Source organism: Phyllobates terribilis, unplaced genomic scaffold (assembly GCF_046119375.1).
Source record: "Phyllobates terribilis strain yellow unplaced genomic scaffold, ASM4611937v1 Scaffold_3__8_contigs__length_932513732, whole genome shotgun sequence".
In the NCBI taxonomy this organism is placed as follows: domain Eukaryota; kingdom Metazoa; phylum Chordata; class Amphibia; order Anura; family Dendrobatidae; genus Phyllobates; species Phyllobates terribilis.
In genome coordinates this window covers 324,452,157-324,477,588 of record NW_027362763.1, presented here as the reverse complement: position 1 = coordinate 324,477,588, position 25,432 = coordinate 324,452,157, and the positions used below count along the sequence as shown (strand labels likewise).

Genomic DNA, 25,432 nt, shown 5'->3' with positions numbered 1-25,432 from the left:
CCCCAAACCATCTCGATTGGGTTCAGGTCTGGTGACTGTGGAGGCCAGCTCATCTGGCGCAGCACCCCATCTCTCTCCTTCTTGGTCAAATAGCCCTTACACAGCCTGGAGGTGTGTTTGGGGTCACTGTCCTGTTGAAAAATAAATGATGGTCCAACTAAATGCAAACCGGATGGAATAGCATGCCGCTGCAAGATGCTGTGGTAGCCATGCTGGTTCAGTATGCCTTCAATTTTGAATAAATCCCCAACAGTGTCACCAGCAAAGCACCCCCACACCATCACACCTCCTCCTCCATGCTTCACGGTGGGAACCAGGTATGCAGAGTCCATCCGTTCACCTTTTCTGCGTCGCACAAAGACACGGTGGTTGAAATCAAAGATCTCAAATTTGGACTCATCAGACCAAAGCACAGATTTCCACTGGTCTAATGTCCATTCCTTGTGTTCTTTAGCCCAAACAAGTCTCTTCTGCTTGTTGCCTGTCCTTAGCAGTGGTTTCCTAGCAGCTATTTTACCATTAAGGCCTGCTGCACAAAGTCTCCTCTTAACAGTTGTTGAACAGATGTGTCTGCTGCTAGAACTCTGTGTGGCATTGACCTGGTCTCTAATCTGAGCGGCTGTCAACCTGCGATTTCTGAGGCTGGTGACTCGGATAAACTTATCCTCAGAAGCAGAGGTGACTCTTGGTCTTCCTTTCCTGGAGCGGTCCTCATGTGAGCCAGTTTCTTTGTAGCGCTTGATGGTTTTTACAACTGCACTTGGGGACACTTTCAAAGTTTTCCCAATTTTTTTGGACTGACTGACCTTCATTTCTTAAAGTAACGATGGCCACTCGTTTTTCTTGCCATAATACAAATTCTAACAGTCTATTCAGTAGGACTATCAGCTGTGTATCCACCAGACTTTTGCACAACACAACTGATGGTCCCAAACCCATTTATAAGGCAAGAAATCCCACTTATTAAACCTGACAGGGCACACCAGTGAAGTGAAAACCATTTCCGGTGACTACCTCTTGAAGCACATCAAGAGAATGGCAAAAGTGTGCAAAGCAGTCATCAAAGCACAAGGTGTCTACTTTGAAGAACCTAGAATATAAGACATATTTTCAGTTGTTTCACATTTTTTTGTTAAGTATTAGTGTTGAGCGATCATGCTCGACACTGCTCGGTACTCGCCCGAGCATCACACTACTCGGGATGTTCGGCGAGCACCGAGCATTTCCGGGTTACTCGGGCAGGAGCTCGAGTCTCCGCCCTGCATGTTTGGCGCTCTTTACAGAGCCAATGAACATGCAGGGGTTGCCTGCCAGTCACTGTAATGCTGCAGCCATGTTGTTTGTGGCCATTACAGTGATTGACTGGCCGCACAGCGTCACCTCGAGTATTTAAAACCAGGCGCCGCCATATTGGACACAGTCTCTCCGGATTAGACAGTGTAGGGACAGCGTTACTGAGCTAGGGAGAGATTTATCCTGCAAAATAGTTAGTGTAGTGTCTGTAAAGGTGCCATATCAAACAAACAGTCCTTCTCAGGACTAATATCCATCCCAGATATCAGGCAGGCAGGCGGGCTGTATAGGACACGCAGTGGTTATACCAGCAAACGCTGCATTACAGTCCTGTGTGCTCCTGTTGCTGAAATTGCTGGACTTAGCTCCAGGTCTCGGGGGCCAGTAAAAATCCTTTTTTTTCATCTAAATCCTCTTTTTTTTTCCTCCTTCACACTGTACAAATGCCCGTCTTAATAACCTATTGGTGTCCCCCCCCCCCGCAAAAAAAAAAAAAGTGTGTCTCTTATTTTTCAGACACAAATATATCTGTTGAAAAGAGTCTGATATAGGCCACAGAAACAGAAGTGTGGTTTTGCAGTTCCACAGTTCAAATCTCTGTAGTATCCAGTTTTGGGCCTTTTGTATCTAAAAAAAACCAGTTTGAGAGTGTCGCTCACTGTTCAGCTGCAAATATATATTTTTAAAAAAGTCTGGTATACACCAGTAAATTAAAACTGTGGTTTTGCTGTTCCACGGTAAAAAATCTCTATTATCCTGTTTTTCACATTTTTTGCCTTAAAAAACACAGTAGTGTCTCCTGACTGTTCTGACACAAAAATATATATGTTGAAAATAGTCTGTTGTAGGCCCGACAAATCCAAGTGTGGTTTTGCAGTTCCTTGGGTCAAATCTCTGTAGTATCCAGTTTTGGGCCTTTTGTATCTAAAAAAAGAACAGTTTCAGTGTGTCGCTCACTGTTCAGCCGCAAATCTATATTTTTTAAAAAGTCTGGTATACACCAGTAAATTAAAACTGTGGTTTTGCTGTTCCACGGTAAAAAATCTCTATTATCCTGTTTTTCGCATTTTTTGCCTTAAAAAAAAACAGTAGTGCCTCCTGACTGTTGTGACACAAAAATATATCTGTTGAAAATAGTCTGGTGTAGGCCCGACAAATCCCAGTGTGGTTTTGCAGTTCCACGGGTCAAATCTCTGTAGTATCCAGTTTTGGACCTTTTGTATCTAAAAAAAAACAGTTTGAGTGTGTCGCTCACTGTTCAGCCGCAAATCTAAAATGTGCCTTAAAAAAAAACAGTATTGTCTCCTGACTGTTTTGACACAAAAATATATCTGTTGAAATCAATCTGTTGTAGGCCCGACAAATCCCAGCAGGTCTATTATCCAGTTTTGGGCCATTTGTATCTAAAAAAAACAGTTTGAGTGTGTCGCTCACTGTTCAGCCGCAAATATATATATTTAAAATTGTATGGTATACCCCAGTAAACAATAACTGTGGTTTTGCCATTCCATGGTAAAAAATCTCTATTACTCAGGTTTTGGTATTTTTTCCGTAAAGAAAAACAGTAATATTTTCTCCCTGATTGAACTGATTGTTTAAAAGAGTCAGGTGTAGGCCAGAGAAATAGAACTGTGGTTTTCCTCTTCCACGGTTCTAATCTACTCTTTATTACCCTTTCTCCATTGATAGTGCGAGTGTAAGCTATTTTACTTCCTTTACAATGGGCAAGGCGCGTGGCAAGGGACGTGGAAGTGGACGTTCTGGTGATGGTGTGTGCAGAGGACGGGGCCGTGGCCAAGGTGAAAATGTGCCACAACCAACAGCCACATCTTCTCGCTCCCACTTCTTGACCGAATTACTAGGGAAGCACAGAACAAAAACCAGTATTGCGAACTTATCAGTGTGAACAGGTTATTAATTGGATAGCAGATAATACTTCCAGTTACCTGGGCACCACCAACTCCGGTCTGTCTTCCACACGGTCAACTTTTAGTAGCGGTGAGTCTCGACCGCATGCTCCTCCTCACCCTGATGCTCCTTCCTCCCACCATGCCGAGTGTCGTCAGACAGCAACTGATCCCACACTTGAACACTCTGAAGAGCTGTTCACTGGTCCATTTCCAGATTTGTGCCCCTCGCCTGCTCCGCTTGAAGTGGTGGTAGAGGAGATCCCATGTAGGGATGCCCAAATATTTGAACAGCCACGGCCGCAGGAAGTCGACGCTGGCAATTTGTCACAAGATGTGGACGATGACAAGACACAATTGCCAGGAAGTGAGGAGGAGCATCGTGGTGCGCAAGTGGAAGAGGAGGAGGTGGTGGATGATCTAGTAACTGACCCAACGTGGAAGGAGGACATGCAGAGTGAGGCCAGCAGCACACAGGGGGAGGGAGGCAGAGTACCCCAACAGGCAGGAAGAAGCAGTGTGGTGGCCGCAGACAGAAGGCAGGCAACCGCTCCCCTTAACACCAACACGAGGGACGTTGCCAGTACAAGCGGTAGGTCTTCCAGAGTCTGGAATTTTTTTACAGACTCTGCTGATAACCCCAAAATGGCCACCTGTACCACCTGCCATGCCAGCAGCAGCAGGGGTGACAAAACTACCAGCCTGACCACCACCAGCATGATCAGGCACATGGCAGCAAAGCACCCACTTTGTGGGGCGAACCCCAGGGTCCATGACCAGTGTCAGCGGGTGTCACCATTGCTTCATCCACTGTTGTGCGTGCAATAGAACCCCCTGTTGTGTGTGCAAGGCAATCTCCTGTCCATACTGCATGTAAAGATTCCCCCTCCTCTCAGTCTTCACTTGTTATGGCAGTTTGTCAAGAAACAGCATCAACGTCCACGTCCACGTCCCACAGCAGCATTCAATTGTCCATATCCCAGACCTATGAACGAATGGGGAAATTTGCAGCTAACGCCCCACAGGCCACAGTCCTAAATTCACACATTTCACGACTGCCAGCGTTGGAAATGCTGCCTTTTAGGCAGCAACCTTATGGCAGTGGCCGTCCCTTGGTACTTGGTCCCCAGCCGACACTATTTTGCCCGGTGTGCCATCCCCGCACTACACAATCACGTGTCCCAAAACATCTGCCGTGCCCTCATCAACGCAGTTACTGGGAGAGTCCACCTGACAACGGACACGTGGACAAGTGCTTGTGGCCATGGACAGTACATCTCCCTGACGGCACACTGGGTAAACATAGTAGAAGCAGGGAACCAGTCGGACCTTGGGACGGAACACATCCTCCCCACACCGAGGATTGCGGGCCCTATGTCAGTTAGAGTTGCCCCCACAGTGTACAGTTCCTGCGCATCATCCTCCTCCTCCTCCTCATGTTCAGCCTCCATCTCAGATATCACCACATCAGTTACAAGCTGGAAGCACTGCAGTACTGCCTCCGCCAAGCGGCAACAGGCTGTGCTGAAACTCATAAGCTTAGGTGATAAACCTCACACTGCTTGTGAGTTGTGGACAGCTGTGAAACAGCAGGCAGATCTGTGGCTGAGACCACTGAACCTACATCCAGGCATGGTCTTGTGTGACAATGGCCGTAAGCTGGTGGCGGCTCTGAGGCGAGGCGAGATCACACAGGTACCATGCCTTGCTCATGTGCTTAACCTCGTGGTTCAGCGGTTTCTTAAATTGTACCCCGAGTTGACAGATCTGCTTGTGAAAGTACGCCGCCTGTCAGCTCATTTTCGCAAGTCGGATACAGTTTCCGCCGCCCTTGCAGTGTTGCAGCAGCGTTTGCAGCTTCCGGCACACCGACTGGTGTGTGATGTCCCCACACATTGGAACTCTACCCTCCACATTTTGTTAAGGATTTGTGAGCAGAAGAGAGCAGTTGTGGAGTACCAACTGCTACAAGGCCGTCGATATTCAGGTCAGACTCCTCACATAAAACCTCAGGAGTGGACCTGGATGTCTGACATATGTACCATGCTGACAAACTTTGAGGAGGCCACCAAGATGGTGAGTGGCGATGATGCCATCATTAGTGTCAGCATCCCACTTGTCTGTCTTTTGCAATGCTCTCTGCAGAGAATTAAAGAGGAGGCATTGCAGCCAGAGTATGATGAAATGGATCAAGAAGCCATAGCGGGCGATTACACACAGCCCAGCCTCATCTCATCCCAACGTGCATTGGGGGACAATGAGAGAGAGGAGGAGGAGGAGGAGGAGGAAGAACAGGAGCTGGTATCATGCGCTGTAGATGGTAGTACCTGTACAACTGTCATACCGTTGGTTCAGCGTGGGTGGCCTGAGGACAGGGGGGAGGAGGAGGAGGAGAGCATGGTCAGTAGTCATCTTGGTGAGGACATGGAAATCTTGCCCGTTACCAGTCTGGCACGCAAGGCTGACTTTATGTTACACTGCCTTAACCGTGACCCTCGCGTTGTCAAAATGTTGGGTGACAGTCATTACTGGTTGGTGACACTTGTAGACCCCCGCTACAAGGTGAACTTTCACTCTCTTATTCCTGAGGTGGAGGGGTCTACAAAAATGGGGCAGTACCAGAAAGCCCTTGCTGCAGAACTGTTAAAAAAAATTCCCATCTGAACACGCTAGCGGCAGAGGTCACAGTTCCTTGCCCAACCAAGGCGTACATGCGAGAGAGACTCAACTCCAATCCAGCAGAGGCAGGGGAACACTGTCAATGTTCTGGGACAGTTTTCTCAGACCCTCCCTTCGGACAGACCCTGAGGCGTGGGGTAGTCTCATAAGGAGTGGAAAGTTTCAAAAGATGGTGAGGGAGTACCTTGCTGACAATACCAGCATCCTCCGTGATTCCTCTGTGCCTTTTAATTATTGGGTATCCAAGCTGGACATTTGGAATGAAATCGCTCTGTATGCCTTGGAGGTCCTGGCCTGCCCTGCTGCTAGCGTGTTATCGGAGCGTGTTTTTAGTGCCGCTAGGGGAATTATAACTGATAAGCGCACTCGCCTGTCAACTGACAATGCTGACAAGCTGACCCTTATCAAAATGAACAAGGGCTGGATTGGGACAGACTTCTCATCACCACCAAATGACAGCAGAGTAACATAAAGTCAAATCCACTGTGTTATTTCGGGAGGTGTATTCACATGCAACGCTTCACACCCACACATGGGTATATGCTTCCTCATTTCGGCTGTTTTATGTTCTTCTCCTTATCCTCAGCCTCCACCACCACTATACCACCATGGTGACCGTGGTCCGTGTTGCCATTATTGAAAGTTCCTCCATCCTGATTTTTGTCAGCTTTTGCTTGGAAGGCATAAGCAAAGACTGTGGGAGACCCACTCCCCAATAATGGGAATAATATTTTTAAGATGCTGTATGGCTCTTCCAAAGTGCATTAAAAGTGTCTTGTTATACCACTCTGACCTCCATGTCTCTTCTGAGGGGAATAAAAAGTGTCTTGTTATACCACTCTGACCTCCACGTCTCTTCCAAGGGGCATTAAAACCGTCTTGTTATACCACTCTGACCTCCACGTCTCTTCTGAGGGGCATTAAAAGCGTCTTGTTATACCACTCTGACCTCCACGTCTCTTCTGACGGGCATTAAAAGCATCTTGTTATACCACTCTGACCTCCACGTCTCTTGTAAGGGGCATTAAAAGCGTCTTGTTAAGCTACTGGGACCTCCACGACTCTTCGAACGGGCATTGCATTTCCTCATAATTTTTGGAAGCTTTTGCTTAGGAGGCATAAGCAAATACTATGGGAGACCCACTCCCCAATAATGGGACTAATGTTTGTAATATGCTGTACTGCATGGCTCTTGTAAGAGGCATTGCAAGTTGCTCCGTCCTAATTTTTGGAAGCTTTTGCTTGGAACTCATAAGCAAATACTATGGGAGACCCACTCCCCAATAATGGGAATAATGTTTTTAAGATGCTGTACTGTATGGCTCTTGTAAGGGGCATTAAAACCGTCTTCTTAAACCACTCTGAACTCCACAGCTCTTCCAAGGGGCATTAAATCCGTCTTGTTAAGCTACTGTGACCTCCACGTCTCTTCCACAGGGCATTGATATTGTCTTTTTATTCCACTGCGACCTCCACCACTCTTCCAAGGGGCATTAAACTGTCTTGTTAAGCTACTGTGACCTCCACGTCTCTTCAAAGGAGCATTAAAAGTGTCTTCTTAAGCCACTCTGAACTCCACAGCTCTTCCAAGGGGCATTGAAATGTTGTTTTTAATTACCTTACCTCTAATCTCCACGACTCTTCCAACAGGCATTGCATTTCCTCCTAATTTTAGTCAGCTTTTGCTTTTCAATGCAAAGGCGAAAACTAAAGGAGACACACTCCCCAATAATGGGTAGAAGGTTTTTAGTACACTGTAATCCATGTCTGTTTCAAGGGGCATTGGAGTTACTCATAATTTTTGGAAAGCCTTCCATTCACTGCTTAGGCCAACAGTGCACAGGAGACCCAGTTGCTATAAATGGAAAAAAAAGGTTTAGTTAAGGCCCTCTGACCTCCATGTCATTTCCAAGGGGCATTGGAGTGCCTCAAAATTTTTGGTAGGCATTGCACTAACTGTATGCCCTATAACTGTGTAGCCGAACCGCTCGTTTTGTTACAGAAACATAACCTACAAGACATATGTAGTTGACTGGCCTGATATTGATGTGAATGGTACCTGTTCCTCCTGCTTTTTCTCCTTTGCCACTACCTCATCCATCATTTATCACCTGAAGCTTTGTTTTAACGGGAGTCATAGAACTTGGATAGTAGCATGAAAACATCCAGCAATCCTCGGAGGAGGTAGGATATGTGCCAAAATGCTGACCACCTCAGGCCTAGCCGCTACTACATACATGCGCTTGCATTCCTTGAAAACAAAGCAGATGCTAACTTCTATCATCATCATCATGCTCCTCACCTTGGCACTCTCAACTCCCCTGATGGAGAAGCCAGGGCCCACCGGAGGAGTATGGTTCTCTGGTGGACTCGTCCAATGCTGCCCTAAAGTAGACCGGGCTAAGAAAAGTCTGTGGGGATGTTCCGCGGAGAAGTCGGGGCTGATGGGGACCGAGTGTGGACACCCGAACGCCCCCTGGCGGCTGTGGACCGAGAGTGGACACCCGGCCGCTGGGCGGCTGGGGATTGAGTATGATACCTCGCTGCCGAAGCAGCCATGAGGTAGTTGCCAGCTTTGGCCTCCTCCAAACTAAAAGGCCCCATTTCAAGTGCAAGCTAGCATTATGGTATTGCAGCCTGCGGGTGGGTGGGTGGTTGGCTGCATATTTGCGCTTGCATTGCAAGGAATGGGGGAGGTACAATTGAACACTGCCCTGGGACAAGGACTTCCACGGGGATAGTTGCAAGTCTGCATCTTCTGATGCGGCAAGGATCACTTCTGATGGGCACACTTTTAGGCAGTGACCAGGGAGTCAGAGATGCTTCCAGGGGTCTTCCCCATGCTGTCCCCATGTCTTTTTAGCACTGTATGTGTCACACAGCACATGGCCAGATAAAGTTGTAAAATGTTAAAATGACATTTGCCGGTGAATGCATTTGTCACAGTTGAAAGCAATGCAAAAGTGCAAAAACGCATGAAAAATGCTACTTGTGAACATAGCCCAAGGTGTGGAGGAGTATTTTTGTTTTTGGTTATTTATTTTACCTTATACACAAGTCTTTACCCTGGAAAAGATATTCCTTAACATATTTCACAATTAAAAAAGTTTCACTTTCGTTTTTGAACGTTTTATTATGAGCCTGTAAAAGTGGCTTAATACCTCTGAACACGTTGTTGACAACAGTGACCTGGGGGTCAGAAATGCTTCCTGGAGCGATCCCCATGCTGTCCCCATGTCATTTGAGCACTGTCACTATCGTTTTGGGCACTTTTTAGGCTTTCTACAGACTGCCGGGGGTGCCGCCGCAAAAATGCTCGGGTCTCCCATCGACTAACATTGGGCTCGTTGCTCGGGTCGAGCACCTGAGTATTACGGCGAGCTCGGCCCGAGCTTCGAGCACCTGAGCATTTTAGTGCTCACTCAACACTATTAAGTATATAATTCCACATGTGTTAATTCATAGTTTTGATGCCTTCAGTGTGAATGTACAATTTTCATAGTCATGAAAATACAGAAAAATCTTTAAATGAGAAGGTGTGTCCAAACTTTTGGTCTGTACTGTATATATATATATATATATATATACACACACCTACATATATGTACACATGTAAATATATAGAAAAAAATGGAGGAGAAATTGAGTATAATTGACTCATATAAAACAACATTTTATTAAGTAGAAAAGGATAAAACTACAAAAGGATAACTAATGTGCACAAAAGATGAGAAACAGACAATATAAATGCACATGGCCTAGAATTCCCATAAATCATATCAATAACGTCCTACATATACATATACAATTCATAGTGCATTCAGAATACATAGTGAGGCAGTAGAATATACATAGTTAATCAAATAAACCAATGCATGCCAATGCTATGTATGTGTGTCCTTCTGTGCCTCTGAATCAAGTAGTAGGATTACCAGAAAGGCTGTAGAACTTGTGAAAAGGAAGGCCAGCACACAGAAAGGATCCCCCTCAAAGACCCCTACACGTGTTTCACTCTTAGTTTTTGCCGCTTCATCATGGAGGATATAGACAACAAGTCCTCCAGGACCTTTAAATACCCATGGTGCCTTGTAATGTGTTAATAATCAACCAATGGTAGAGCACAGGTAGCACAGTATAAACCCTAATGGGGATCTGTCAAGGACCTGTGACCTGTCACATGGTCTCTTTACCACTATGACCCCGGTCACCTGGCCTGTTCTGAATCTCCCGCCCCTGATGGTTCAAATCAGCGCATGCGTGCCTGAATCCCGGCAACACCACTCACCACAGCCGGCATCACCACCACCGCGCGTGTGCGGGAGCCAGGGCACATCATCATGGCACCTGCGCACACGCGCAGCGGAACTAAACGCCCCGGGGAGAACAGATCGCAGGAACAGGGCAGCGCATGCGCACTGCACCACCAATGAAGAAATGACATCAATAAAGAGGCAGTACAGCTACAGCTATATAGAGGGAACCATTCTAGCATGGAGCAATCAGGTAAGGGCTTAATCACTAAGAAGGTCTTTGATGGCCTTGTGATTTCCAGTCCCAAAATGCCAACTTTTTATCTACTCCCCAAGGTCCACAAGGACCCTGTCACCCCTCCGGGACGTCCAATTGTGTCTGGTATTGATGGTCTTTGTGACCCTATCTGTAGATTCATCGATTACTATCTAAAACCATTGGTGGAGACACTCTCATCATACGTCAAGGACAGGATGGACGTCCTGAACAGGGTGGACGGGGTCTCTGTGGACCGGGATTGGATTATCGTAACAGCTGACATCGAGTCGCTGTATACGTGTATTTACCATAGGGATGGACTTTGAGTTGTCCGCTTTTTCCTGGGGGGCACCGATCGGGAGGGTCCTCTGTGTGAGTTGGTGGTCGAGCTTCTCCAGTTTGTGCTCACACATAATTTTTTTGTTTTCAAGGATTGTTTCTACCTCCAGCAACGTGGCACTGCCATGGGTGCAGCCTGTGCGCCCTCGTATGCCAACCTCTTCTGGGATACTGGGACAGGGGCATTTTTGGCGGCGAGGGCGGGTGGGCCTTTGACCATGTGCAGTACTGGCTGAGGTATATTGATGACATTTTATTTTTTTGGCATTGCATGGCTGTGGAGCTCGACTCCTTTATGGGGGAGCTGAATAAGAATTCCATGAACATCAGACTTACATACAAATATGACGCTCGTCGTATTGATTTCATGGACATCAGTTTGGAGATGGACGATCGAGTCTTCCTCCAGACTGACGTGTTCAGGAAGACGACTTTGGTGAATTCTCTTCTTCATGCTTCCTCTGCCCATCATAGCTCCACTATTAGGGCCACCTTGATCGGTCAATTGCTCCGGATGAGGCGGATATGCTCGACGGAGGAACTGTTCCGTGTACAGGCAGATGACCTCAGGGAAAGATTCTCCCAAAGGGGATACAGTAGAAGGAGTATTAGGGCAGACTTCAATAGGGCTAAAAACACCTCATGCAAACAGTTACTTCAACCGAGGGGTATGAGGAATGGACTTGACCAAACAGATTCATTTCGACCTATAATCATGAGTGGGAGACAATGAGGTCAATTATGAGTTAGCATGGGTCAATCCTTAAAACGGAACCATGTTTAATGTAATGCTTGTGGATGGGGCCTTCAATGACCCCGAGGCATAGTAACAATTTGAAGGATCTCTTGACTCATAGTCATTACGCCCCCCTCACTCCAGGACTCTTTGGAGCCCGACGTTCTCTGTTGAGATGTTTACTGTGTGGCCCCTGTTTGGCTTGTGCCAATATTATTTGGACCACTAACTTTTCCCCTGTTGCCACACTCGACGGTTTGACATCCAACACTATATTACTTGCAGCACCACACATGTGGTTTATTATGCCAAATGTGGGTGCCCTAAAGTATATGTAGGGCTCACTCCAAGGGAGCTGCGTGTAAGGACTAGGGAACATTCACATGACATTGCGGCTGCTGCAACTGTGTCTGACACTTCAACCCATAACACTCTGCCACGCCACTTCAGACAATTTCACAACTGTAATGCTAAAACATTGTCTGTAAGGGGTATTGATGTGGTGCATGGAGGGATTAGAGGTGGAAATCTCAAAAAAATGCTTGCGCAAAAAGAAGCACGATGGATCACAATATTGGGGTCCACTACTCCCTATGGTCTCAATGAGACCATCAGATTCTCATTTTTCTGTAGGCAGCGCTTTGGTTCTAAGCTTTTTATAATTTTTCCCTTTTTTTCTTGTTTTTGTTTATTTTGGATGTGGTTACATTTTTGGTTATTTATCTCATTTTGACACTTCTTTGTCTGACAGTGATCCATTCCCATGGTGCTGTGTTGAAATTGGAGCCACTACATATTTTCAAAGAATATATTGCTACAGGGGACCTCTGGCATTATCATCATCTCTATATACAGTACAGACCAAAAGTTTGGACACACCTTCTCATTTAAAGATTTTTCTTTATTTTCATGACTATGAAAAGTGTACATTCACACTGAAGGCATCAAAACTATGAATTAACACAAGTGGAATTATATACTTAATAAAAAAAGTGTGAAACAACTGAAAATATGTCTTATATTCTAGGTACTTAAAAGCAGCCACCTTTTGCTTTAATGACTGCTTTGCACACTCTTGGCATTCTCTTGATGAGCTTCAAAAGGTAGTCACTGGAAATGGTCTTCCAACAATTTTGAAGGAGTTCCCAGAGATGCTTAGCACTTGTTGGCCCTTTTGCCTTCACTCTGCGGTCCAGCTCACCCCAAACCATCTCGATTGGGTTCAGGTCTGGTGACTGTGGAGGCCAGCTCATCTGGTGTAGCACCCCATCACTCTACTTCTTGGTCAAATAGCCCTTACACAGCCTGGAGGTGTGTTTGGGGTCATTGTCCTGTTGAAAAATAAATGATGGTCCAACTAAATGCAAACCGGATGGAATAGCATGCCGCTGCAAGATGCTGCCGTAGCCATGCTGGTTCAGTATGCCTTCAATTTTGAATAAATCCCCAACAGTGTCACCAGCAAAGCACCCCCACACCATCACACCTCCTCCTCCATGCTTCACGGTGGGAACCAGGCATGTAGAGTCCATCCGTTCACCTTTTCTGCGTCGCACAAAGACACGGTGGTTGGAACCAAAGATCTCAAATTTGGACTCATCAGACCAAAGCACAGATTTCCACTGGTCTAATGTCCATCCCTTGTATTCTTTAGCCCATACAAGTCTCTTCTGCTGGTTGCCTGTCCTTAGCAGTGGTTTCCTAGCAGCTATTTTACCATAAAGGCCAGCTGCACAAAGTCTCCTCTTAACAATTGTTGAAGAGTTGTGTCTGCTGCTAGAACTCTGTGTGGCATTGACCTGGTCTCTAATCTAAGCTGCTGTTAACCTGCGATTTCTTAGGCTGGTGACTCAGATAAACTTATCCTCAGAAGCAGAGGTGACTTTTGGTCTTCATTTCCTGGGGCGGTCCTTATGTGAGCCAGATTCTTTGTAGCGCTTGATGGTTTTTGCAACTGCACTTGGGGACACTTTCAAAGTTTGCCCAATTATTCAGACTGACAGACAATAATTTCTTAAAGTAATGATGGCCACTCGTTTTTTTTTACTTAGCTGCTTTTTTTTTGCCATAATACAAATTCTAACAGTTTATTCAGTAGGATTATCAGCTGTGTATCCACCAGACTTCTGCACAACACAACTGATGGTCCCAACCCCATTTATAAGGCAAGAAATCCCACTTATTAAACCTGACATGGCACACCTGTGATGCTCATCAAGAGAATGCCAAGAGTGTGCAAAGCAGTCATTAAAGCAAAAGGTGGCTACTTTGAAGAACCTAGAATATAAGACATATTTTCAGTTGTTTCACACTTTTTTGTTAAGTATATAATTCCACATGTGTTAATTCATAGTTTTGATGCCTTCAGTGTGAATGTACAATTTTCATAGTCATGAAAATACAGCAAAATGTTTAAATGAAAAGGTGTGTCCAAACTTTTGGTCTGTACTGTATATCTGGACCTATTGGATATTCACGTATGTATTATTTAAATGTGATCTTATATTTGTGCTAGTTCCGTTCTTACCTGATTGCTCCATGCTAGTATGGTTCCCTCTATATAGCTGTAACTGTTGTGGCTCATTATTGATGTCATTTCTTCATTGGTGGTGCAGTGCACATGCGCTGCCCTATCCCTGCAATCTGCTCTCCACCGGGCGTCTAGTTCTGCTGCGCGCGTGCGTGGGTGTCATGGTGACGCATCCTGGCTCCCGCATCCGGGCGCACATGCGCCGACTTGTACCATCAGCGGTGGGAGATTCAGAACAGGCCAGGTGACCGGGTCATAATGGCAATGAGACCATGTGACAGGTCACAAGTCCTTGACAGATCCCTATTAGGGTTTATACTGTGCTCCCGGTGCTCTACCATTGGTTGATTATTAACACATTACAAGGCACCATGGGTATTTAAAGGTCCTGGAGGACTTGTCTATATCCCCCATGATGAAGCGGCAAATACTAAGAGCAAAACGCACGTAGGGGTCTTAGAGTGGGATCATTTCTGTGTGCTGGCTTTCCTTTTCACAAGTTCTACAGCCTTTCTGGTGTGTCTTGAGTCCTACTACTTGATTCAGAGGCACAGAAGGACACACAAACATATCATCGGCATGCATTGGTTTATTTGATTAACTATGTATATTCCACTGCCTCACTATGTATTCTGAATGCACTATGCACAGTTCAGGACTCCGGTGCTCAGGAAAGACATATTGGAGCTAGAGAGGGTACAAAGGAGGGCGACTAAGGTAATAAAGGGAATGGAGGGACTAGAATACCCAGAGAGGTTGTCAAAATTAGGCCTATTTACGTTGCAAAAGAGAAGGCTTAGGGGGGACCTCATAAACATGTATAAATACATCAGGGGGCAGTACAGAGATCTCTCCCATGACCTGTTTATACCAAGGATGGTGACAAAGACGAGGGGGCACACTATGCGTCTGGAGGAAAGGAGGTTCCTGCACCAGCATAGAAGGGGATTCTTTACGGTCAGAGCCGTGAGACTCTGGAACTCTCTGGGAGAGGAAGTGGTGATGTCCAACTCACTTAATGAGCTCAAGAGAGGCCTGGACTTCTTTCTTGAGAACAATAAAATTACATCTTATGCTTAGTGATAGTTAATTAATCCAGGGATTTAATCTGACTGCCAGATTGGTGTCGGGAAGTGAATTTTCCTCAATCATGTAAATTGGCCTATAACACATGGTTTTTTTTTGCCTTCCCCTGGATCAACGCTGCGGAATAGCTGCAGTGCACAAGAAATAGGCTGAACTGGATGGACGCTTGTCTTTTTTCGGCCTTATAAACTATGTAACTATGTAACTATGAATTGTATATGTATATGTAGGACGTTATTCATATGATTTATGGGAATTCTAGGCCATGTGCATTTATATTGTCTGTTTCTCATCATGTTTGTCCATTTGTATTTTTATCTTTTCTACTTAATAAAATGCTGTTTTATATGAGTCAATTATACTCCATTTTGCCTCCATTTTTTTCTACAAATGTATAGAGTGTGACTAGGGGTACTCATTTGATATTTTTCTTCTGAGTACCTTGACACATTGATAATGCTATTTTTGGGGCTGAATCTCTACATGGAAATATATATATATATATATCTATATATATATATATATACATATATACATGTATATACAGTGTGTATATATATATATATATATATATATATATATATACACAATTCTTACATGCAATATACAAACATGCATGCACTCTCCACATAAATGTGAACATTTGACACAAGTATATACACACACAATTACACATACACTGGCCATGTACAGAAGCTGGAAATAAATAAACCCCCTTTTGTCTGGCATATACAGTATCTTCTTTCAGTAGCTGTAGTTTCTGTTTCCCACATCTCTCCTCTCAGCCCTGCTTGTTGTCACACAGTGGGGGAGGGACACCATCATTACCCAGGTGGCTGCAGGAGTCTTCAGAAGATCGGAACTTTAGTGCTGGATAGTGTGGGGGGAAATAGGCAGCCAAACAGCAAGAACATCATGCAGGGATTTACCACAGAAGAGGGAGGTAGATGGAGGAAACACAAGGGCAGCACTCCAGCTCACTGCCTGGTGAGTAATGGTGGAAGTTACAGGACTTGGTAGACACACAGCTGATTTTGCTGTCCCAGCAGATATACAGCAGGATCCCTGGGTTACTACTGACTGACTGGATAGTTACCATTGTATACAGCATCCCAGCGATCCTTGCTCTGCATCTCACCCCTAGCTGAGCAAGTGTAGTATTACATCATGGGAGAGTGACGTCAGCAGAGCAGAGGAGCTTGGGGAACCCCCTGAAGGCTTGTCAGCTTAAGTCTGCTCAGTTAAATAACAGGCTCCTGCCAAGAAAGGGAGTTTTTATCCCACTTGGTATATGCCTTGTTTATAATTTTTTTGTCAATTTATTGATATTTTTACTCGTGCTTTTAAATTAAATACTAAAAAATTTAGTAATAGGTCCACTTTAAATTTGCACATGCCAGCGTTCGCGCACACTGGGTGCCATTAGTCCCCAGCAACATGATCGGGGGGGAATAGATGGTTTACTATAACAATCTGTGGTCTTCTGAAGACCCTCATCATTGTAATCCCGGTACTCATGAGCCCTCGGCTGAGCTTCATAACAGACAAAAATTTCCACTATAAATTACATCTCTGTGGTATTGTAGTATATACTGTAGTTTAAGTGATAAAATGATCACAGATGCAAGGTCCCTTCACTTCACCTTCCTAAGAAAATGTAATAATAAATCAAAGCTTCGTATGTGCACAAAATTGGTACACCCAAAAGCCTTAGCTCACTGTGGAAAACACAAGCCCTCAAAAGTCCATATTGATGGAAAACTAAATAAGTTATGGCCCTTGGAAGAAGCTGAGTAAAAAACAAAAGCGCAAAAATGAAAAATGCCCTTGTTCTTAAAGGGTTAACACTATAACGATATAACAATCATCACTTTTGTATATGCAAACATTACACACTCCATTACACACATAAAAAAACTTATACAAATATGAACTGAACTAATCATTGTACAGTACATGGCTGACCAAGTGTCTATTCTGGCTCCAGTGAACAAATTTACCTGAAGACATCAGTTTCATTGTACCATGGCTGCTGCTGAAGCAAAAAGAAAGCTGTGGATTGGACAATCAAAGAAAATGTAAGGTGCATGAAAATGGACAGTAATAAAGTTGGAGAGAGAAGCTGTCCCGAGGGTCTGTAAGGAGCCAACTTTGGGGCTGGATAGTTTAAACTCACTAGAAAAAGAAAGAGACAAATATTTTTTGTAAACTCATAAAAATCTGACATAAATATGCTAATAATATGTGTCCAAAATAGCAGCGACATCTGTGAGAACAATTAGATAAATTGTAAAAATATACTGACTAGTCAAGGTAACTGTGATGTTGATAGCCAAATCTTGCATGAGATACTGATAATTTCCAAGAAGTGTATTTTTCTGAAAAAAAAAAGATTCATACATTATTCCCTAACATTTTTATTAAATTACAGGTTTCCTTTGTATTTATGATTAACTCCAGAACCAAATAGGGTTTGGTGGTTTCTTAATATTAAAAGGGTTGTCCGGCTCTCGGGTACAAGTCTGCATTTACTCTATGTGACTGCAGACTTGTTTATCCTCACAGCGCGCAGTGTGTGTGCTATCAGGATTCTCCGATGCCAGGAACAGGCAGGCGCATGACTGCAAGAATGTGATTTGCATACATGCGGTCATGTGCCGACAAGATGTATGCTGGCCTCACTCAATACAAGTGAATTGAGCAAAGCTGAATACGTCTAGTTGAAATGTAGCCGGAGTATACAAATTGCATACCTTTGGTCACACATGTGTTAAAATGCTGATGTAGTCATTTTTTGCCCAGTAACAGTCAGTAGCAGACATGATTACTAGTAGGGACTAGCCCAGGATGGAAGGAGTTATATAGAAACTAGCTGATTTTCTGTTATGACTTAAATAAGGCCCAGCATTTAGTAGTGCACAAATGATATACAGATCTTATAGATTTAGGCAGTTGTTATAGCACAATTCCATATCTGTTTTTGAAAGAAGACAGCAAAGTAGGATATGTAAAGGGAATCTGTCAGCAGTTTTTCCGTCTTAATCTGAGAGCACCATGATGTAATGGAAAAGACCCTGATTGCAGTGATGTGTCACTTACTGTGCTGTGTTTTGCTATTTCAATATACAGTAATCAGTGCTTATATCAGCAGGAGATTATCACTATAAGACAAGATGCCTTGTGCCTGGTAATCCAACCCCACTCCACCACTGATTAGCAGCTTTCTGTCACTATACAATGTACACAGAAAGCTGCAAATCAGTGTTGTGGGCGGAGTTATACAAAGATCAACATCTGAGCAATGATGAGAGTACTAGTGTCTGTTCCTGCACTGTCTGACTGTAAAAATAAGAATAAAATAGAAAATCCTTATACTCACTTGTCCGGAGATGTCCCCAGCTGTAATCCATGCGACCGATCACACCGAGTAGCTGGGGAGAATGATTCCTGCAGCGAGCGGGCCCGGAGCTGTGCTCAGTGAGTGACAGGACACTGCTCCTGAGATCAGCATAGTTCTGGGGCCCGCTCACTGCAGGAGTCATTCTCCCCGGCTCCTCAGCGTCAGTGGTTACATGGATTACAGCAGGGGACACTTAGGACAGGTGATTATTTTATTCTTATTTTTACAGTTGGACACTGCGGGAGCAGACACTACTACTCTCATCATTGTCCCTGCTGGTGCTGACTGCAGCGCCGGCAGGGAACCATGATGAGGGCAGCATTCGGCACCCGGCACTTGGGAACAGAGCTAACTGTACACTGATTCCTAAGCGCTGGTACATGTGCGCCTGATGCGGCACACGGCTGCCACACATGGACACAAAGATCTCCGGTATGGGCTTTTCCGGTACCGGAACTATCCGGACGTGTGAAACCGCCTTAACAATGTGAGATTTCCTAGTAGTGTATGCAGCTTGTTTTAATGTGTTAAAGTGGCCTCAAAAAGTTGTGGTCAGTTGTAAGTGGAGCAATAAGTGGGATAAGTTGAAGAAACAGGCCCAGAAGAAAGGAGAAATAAGAAGCTATTAACAGGAAGAAAGATGTTAGAGTGGAATGGAAAGTAATGAGCATGTTGAGCTGTGTTACTTAATTCTTAGCAGGCGTTCAGTAAGATTGAAAACGAGAGAGGGTTGAGAGGTAGAGAGAGAGAGATGTTGGAGAAGTCCATGCAGCAATCTGTGACAGACTCAGTCTACAATATGAAAAATTGGTGAATGCCATTTCAAGATTTGTGTGAATAGAATTACACATTATTCAAATTCAAAGTGACCTGCTGATTTCTACTCAAATTCAGTTAGACACAAGTTTGATTCAGTCTTCTTAAATCTACATACATATGGTATATGCAATAATTGATCCTTAAGTATTTTGGGCAACAATGCCCTTTGCTAAAGGCATTAACCCAAAAACACAAAAGCAAATTTCATATGGAATTATACCTAATATCGAGTTTTAGTAGTCTCTATACTTGACCCTTTTCCTTCTATTCTGAAATTTATCAAGCTAGTGCAGGTTTGTGCACGAAATGCAAATCAGGAAATTCAAGTACGTCAGTGATTTGTATATTACAACATTAAAAATACCATATTTTGCAGATTTTAAGGCCCACCAGATTATAAGACGCACCTCAAATTTTGGGGTGCAAAATAGAAAAAAAATGAGTTTTTTTTAAATAAAATGGTGCACCTAATAATCTTTTTTACCTGGGGGGCAGCGGTGGTGGAGCGGGGGTCACACATGCCGGAGATTGGCGGCAGAGGCGGCTGCGGCAGGAGTCGGGTGAAGCTGCGGACTCCGTCCTCAGAAGAAGTGTCGCTGATTCAAGGCGGTGGTGGTGGCTAGAGATGAGTGAACATTTCAATGTTCAGTTTGGAAATGTTCGCCGAATATTTAGACATTCGCCAATTTTATTCATCAGATGTTCGTCGAAAATTACCGAACGCCATAGCATTCAATGGAGGGACAAAAAAGCATATGCAACACCTTCAAATGGGCCCAGACGCTGCAAAAATACATCAAATAAGAGGTAGACACCAGGAAAGTGCCATCAATTGACCCAGAGTACAAGTACTATAATTATTATTACTATTACAGCTACATTTATTCCATGGCGCATTACATGTGAAATGGGATCACGGACCGGTACAAGAGGAGAGAGGACCCTGCCCGCGTGAGCACACAGACAATCTACAAGGGATGGGTGAGGGTACAGTAGGTCAGGGTACAGCTAGTTGTGCCGCGGAATGCTGGAGCGAGGGTTACCACAGATTGTACGCTTGTCACAAGAAGTGGGTCTTCAGCTTCCTTTTTAAAGTTTCCACGGTAGGCGACAGTCTGATGTGTTGGGGTACAGAGTTACACTGTAGGATAGATGCACAGGACAAATCTTGTATGTGATCGTGGCAAGAAGAGATAAGAGGGAAGTAGAGAAGGAGATCTGGGAAGGATTGGAGGTTGCGTGCAGGTAACTAGTACAAGGAGACTAGGTCACACATGTATGGAGGAGACAGGTTTTCGATGGCTCGGTATGCCAAAGTTAGGCTTTTCAACTGGAGTCTCTGGGCAACAGGGAGCCAGCACAGGGATTGACAGAGGGGAGAAGCCTGGGAATAGCGGTGTGACAGGTGGATTAATCAGCCAGAGCAGTTTATGATAGATTGGAGGGGAGCGAGAGTGGTAGAAGGGAGGCCACTGAGCGGAACCTAGTCGTAGTCGAGGAGGGAGTTGATGAGGGCGTGCACTGGTGTTTTTCTAGATTCACGGTTGAAGAATGTGCAGATCCGCAAGATACTTTGGAGTTGGAGTCAGCATCAAATGAAAAGTGCATGGATCTGACGTTTGAAGGACAGATCAGAGTCAAGCTTGGACTGGCGAGAATGGGCAGTCATTCAGTTTGATGGATAAGTCAGTAGGGGGGGATGAATGAGATAGTGGAAAGATGATGCATTCTGTTTTATCCATGTTAATTTTTACAAATCTAGCAGAGAAGAAATATGAAATACAGGACACACATTGTGGGATTCTGGTTAGTAAGGAGGTGATATCAGGTCTAGAGAGGTAGATCTGTGTGTCATCAGTATAGAGGTCATACTGAAAGCCTTAAGACTATGAGATGTCCCAGGCCGAAGGTGTAGATGGAGAAGAGCCTGGGTCCCAGAACTGAACCATGGGGGACACCAACACATAGGGGGTGAGATGAGGAGGTGGTGTGGGAGTAGGAGACACTGAATGCCCAGTCGGTTAGGTATGAAAAGATCCAAGACAGGGTCAAGTCTGTGATGCCAAGAGATGAGAGTCCGTAGTAAGAGGGTATGGTGTACTGTGTAGAAGGCAATTGACAGGTCTAGGAGAAGGAGGACAGAGTAGTCTTGCTTGGATTTGGCAGTTAGTAGGTCATTGGTGACTTTAGTCAGGGCAGTTTCAGTGGAATGGTGACATTGGAAGCCAGATTGTAAGCAGTCAAAGAGGGTGCAGGAGGACAGGTGGGAGGACAGTTCAAAATAGACTTGTTGATCCAGTAGTTTGGATGAATAGGGGAGAAGTGAGATGAGGCGATAGCTAAACATAGGATGGGTCGAGGGAGGGCTTTTAGAGGATGAGTATGATCGAGGTATGTTTGAAAACTGAGGGGAAGACGCCAGTTGTTAATGACATGTTGAAGAGGAGGGTTAGGCTTGGGATGAAGGCTGTGGTGTGGTTTGGAATGAGGTGGGGTGGTATTGGGTCAAGTTTACAGGTGGTGAGATGTGATTTGGAAAGTAAAGATGATCTGCCATGATGGTGGAGAAGCTGGTTTTGGAGGAGGAGAGTTGTGTCGTTATGATAAGGGGCTGTTGGGACTTTAAGCAAAAGCTTTGCCCTATGTTGTTAATCTTCTGCTTAAAGAATATGGCTAAGTCTTCAGCTGAGATGAGAAGAGAGGAGAGGGAGTGGGAGCTGGTGGACAGAGGAGGGACTTGAAAGTACTGAATAGCTGTTTAGGGTTGTGAGACACGTATATGAGAGATGAGAGATGAGAAGTAAATTTGTTTTGCTGCAATAAGAAATTGTGCAGCATTTTTAAAACTTCTGTTACTGGACTCCACTCCCTTTCTTTGGCAGTCAAACAGTGGCATGCCTTGTAGATGAGGGGTAGGAAGAACATATGCTCTAGTAGATGACAAGTGCTGCAACAAGTGGCCTCTGCTCCTCTTCCTCCACCTTAACATCACACACACTACAGTCCTCAATTACCCTTGTTTTCACCAATGTCACAACTCTCCAACCGGCCAACTGAATGTCGGAAAGCACAGATGGGTGAGTCTGCAGAGCTCTTCACATATTCTAATCCGGGGCATCAGAGATCTGATCCAAAGCTTCACAGACTAAAGAGTGGGAAAGAATGTGTAGCGATGCCCAAAATTTTTTTCAGTTGATCCGGGCCCGGACAAAGTTGGGTCCCAGAAGAATCCAAGCCCTCGTCACCACACGTTAACCCCTGGGGGTGGGCATGAATGGGTTGGAGAAAGAAATAAATACACACCAGAACATGGAGAACTAAACTAATATACAAGAGGGGTTGGAAGACTAAACTACTAAACATCTAAGTTTGGAGAAAGAAACAAATACACACCAGAACATGGAGAACTAAAGTAATAGAAAACAGGGGTTGGAGAACGAAACTAATAAGACAACAGGGGTTGGAAAATGAACCTACTAAACAGCTTGGGTTGGAGAACTAAACCACTACACACCAGGGGATGGAGAACTAAACTACTAGACACCAAGGTGTCACTAGACAGCAAGTGTTGGACTCTGCAAGGCTAGTGGGACAAATCTCTGTATCTAACACTTCCTCCACTAGAGCCTCCACTAGTGCCCTCAACCTCTGCCTTAATGAGGCAAAATGTTCCAACAGTGGAGAGAGAATCCCCCACCTCCATTCTGTGCAGCTAGGGTTTACCGCAATCAGCCAGTGTTAAAATTAATATGCCTTGGAGATCGTAGTCATACAGCTGAAGAATTGTGGACAGTGCTCCAGGCCGAGTTTGAGCAATGGCTGTCTCTGCAGAAACTGGAGCAAGGGAAGGCTGTGGGCGATAACTAGGCAAACCTGGTGGAGGCACTACGCCAGGGCAACCTCAGACACGTGGCTCGCATCCTCAACCTGATGGTACAGCAATTTCTCCGCCACTATCCCAGCCTGGAAGCACTGCTGCAAAAACCATGGTCTCTGCGTGTTCACTTAAAACTATAAAAATGAGCAGGATCTTTTGTATTAAAGCCAGACTACTAGACAACAAGCAAACTCTTTCATGATGATAGAGGCCAAAATCTCCATAGCTTTCTGGTACTTTTCTGTGGGAATGAATTTGTCTCCAAGTGAATGGCATGCCATGGTTTGGTATTAGCACCCAGTACCAGTAGCAAAGCCATCCACAATTTCCGTATCTCAGGAATTTCATTTGGTAGACTGGCTAAGCAAACATTAGTTTCTCACAAAGGAGCTGAAGACACTGAGTGGAAGTAGGTGCAAGTTTCTCCAGCATGACCTGTTTGTTATTGTTAGATATCAGAGGGAAACCATTACTGGGCTTTGCCAAGGTGCCATATTGCTTCTTAAGTCTTATAGACCCTGCACTTGCGGCCTTGCATTCTACAGGATGGTGGGGAAGGAGACAGTACGTTGTGGAGTTGCATTGACTCCGGTGGTGTTGAGCTGGCAGCTAGGCAATGGCAGGCTGTAGGCTGTCTTGAAGAAATGGGTTTTCAGGTTGTGTCTGAAGGATCCGAATGTGGTGGCTAATCGGACGTGTTGAGGAACAGAATTCCAGAGGATGAGGGATATTTGGTAGAAGCATTGGAGGCGATTGGGTGAGGAACAAATAAGTGTGGAGAGAAGGAGATCTTGGGAGGACCAGAGATTATGTAAGGGAATATATATTGGGAGATTATATCAGAGATGTATTGAGATGAAAGGTTAGGGATGTCTTTGTACGTCAGTGTTAGTAGTTTGAACTGGAAATGCTGGGCAATTGGGAACCAGTGAAGGGATCTTACAGATTGCAATCTTATGGATTGCTGGAGCCAGTCCACAGTAAAAAAAGCAGCCATAGAGTGTCTGGAAACCTTCCTCTGACTTTTCCTAGCCAAGACTGCTTCTCAGCAGGGCTGAACGGGCCCACCAGAGAACAGGAGACTCCTCCGGTGGGCCCTGGCTTCTACATCAGGAGAGTTCATAGTGCAAATCTTGCAGGTTGTGATGATGATGAGGCCATCCATCTCCTTAGTTTTCTGTTACTTGGAATGCAAGTATGCAGCCAGCCAACATGTGGTGACATTGCACAACAGATGGTGAGCTGGAAGCTGCAAACTGTGCTGAAGCAATGCCAGAGTGGCGGAAGCTATAGCTGACTTTCTTAAATGGGCACACACGCATTGTACTTTCCCAAGTAGCTCTGGCAGATCTGGGCAGGTTTTGAAAAACCGCTAAACCACTAAGTTGAGCACATTTAGTGCTCTCTCAATACTAATGTGTACCCCTGTATGGAGAACAATATCAGCACCGAAAAATTAAAAGATGAAATATAGCCTGCTTTTTATACCACGGTACTAAGAAAACCAATTTCGATTAAATCTTGTGTACCCTTGTGACAAAAATATCTGCACCAAATAATTAATTTCACTAGAGTAGAACTAGTATAATGGAGACAGAAACCTTTTCCACTACAGCCAAACCCAATAGATGGCGACCCAATCAGGATTCTCCACATTTCCAAAAATTAGTGGCAGATACCAGCAAAGTGGCATCAATTTCAGCAGAGTAGAAATAGTTTAATGGAGACAGAAACCTCTTCCGCTACAGCCAAACTCAATAAATGCAGACTCAATCAGGATTCCCCACATTTCCAAAAATTTGTGGCAGACACCAGGAAAGTGGCATCAACTTCAGTACAGTAGATATTGTAGAATTAGGAACGACACTCCTTCCCCTACAGCCAACTCAGTAGATGGAGACTCAATCAGAAGTGTTTACATTTCCCTAAATTAGGGTATAACACCACCAAAGTGGCATAAATTTCACAAGAGTAGAAGTAGTTTAATGGAGACAGAAGCTTCTTCCACTACAGCTAAACCCAGTAAATGGAGACCTAATCAGGATTCTCCACATTTCCAAAAATTAGTAGCAGACACCAGCAAAGTGGCATTAATTTCACCAGAGTAGAAGTAGTTTAATGGAGACAGAAACCTCTTCCACTACAGCCAAATCCAATAAATGGAGACCCAATCAGGATTCCCCACATTTCCAAAAATTAGTTGCAGACATCAATATAGTGGCATCAATTTCAATACAGTAGAAATTTTAGAATTAGG

At 44.7% G+C, this 25,432-nt stretch overlaps 1 protein-coding gene across 4 annotated transcripts in view; it reads right to left on the bottom strand.

The window, feature by feature from the left end:
- LOC141259324 (probable cation-transporting ATPase 13A5) overlaps window positions 1-25,432 on the bottom strand; it is a 749,831-nt gene that overhangs the window by 122,123 nt on the left and 602,276 nt on the right. For all 4 annotated transcript variants that reach the window (XM_073675084.1, XM_073675083.1, XM_073675085.1 and 1 more), the window contains 2 exons: window positions 17,385-17,457; window positions 17,080-17,254 (listed from right to left, as the gene is read on the bottom strand). In XM_073675084.1, coding sequence (XP_073531185.1) covers window positions 17,080-17,254; window positions 17,385-17,457 — 248 coding nt within the window. The remainder of the gene's footprint in view (window positions 1-17,079; window positions 17,255-17,384; window positions 17,458-25,432) is intronic.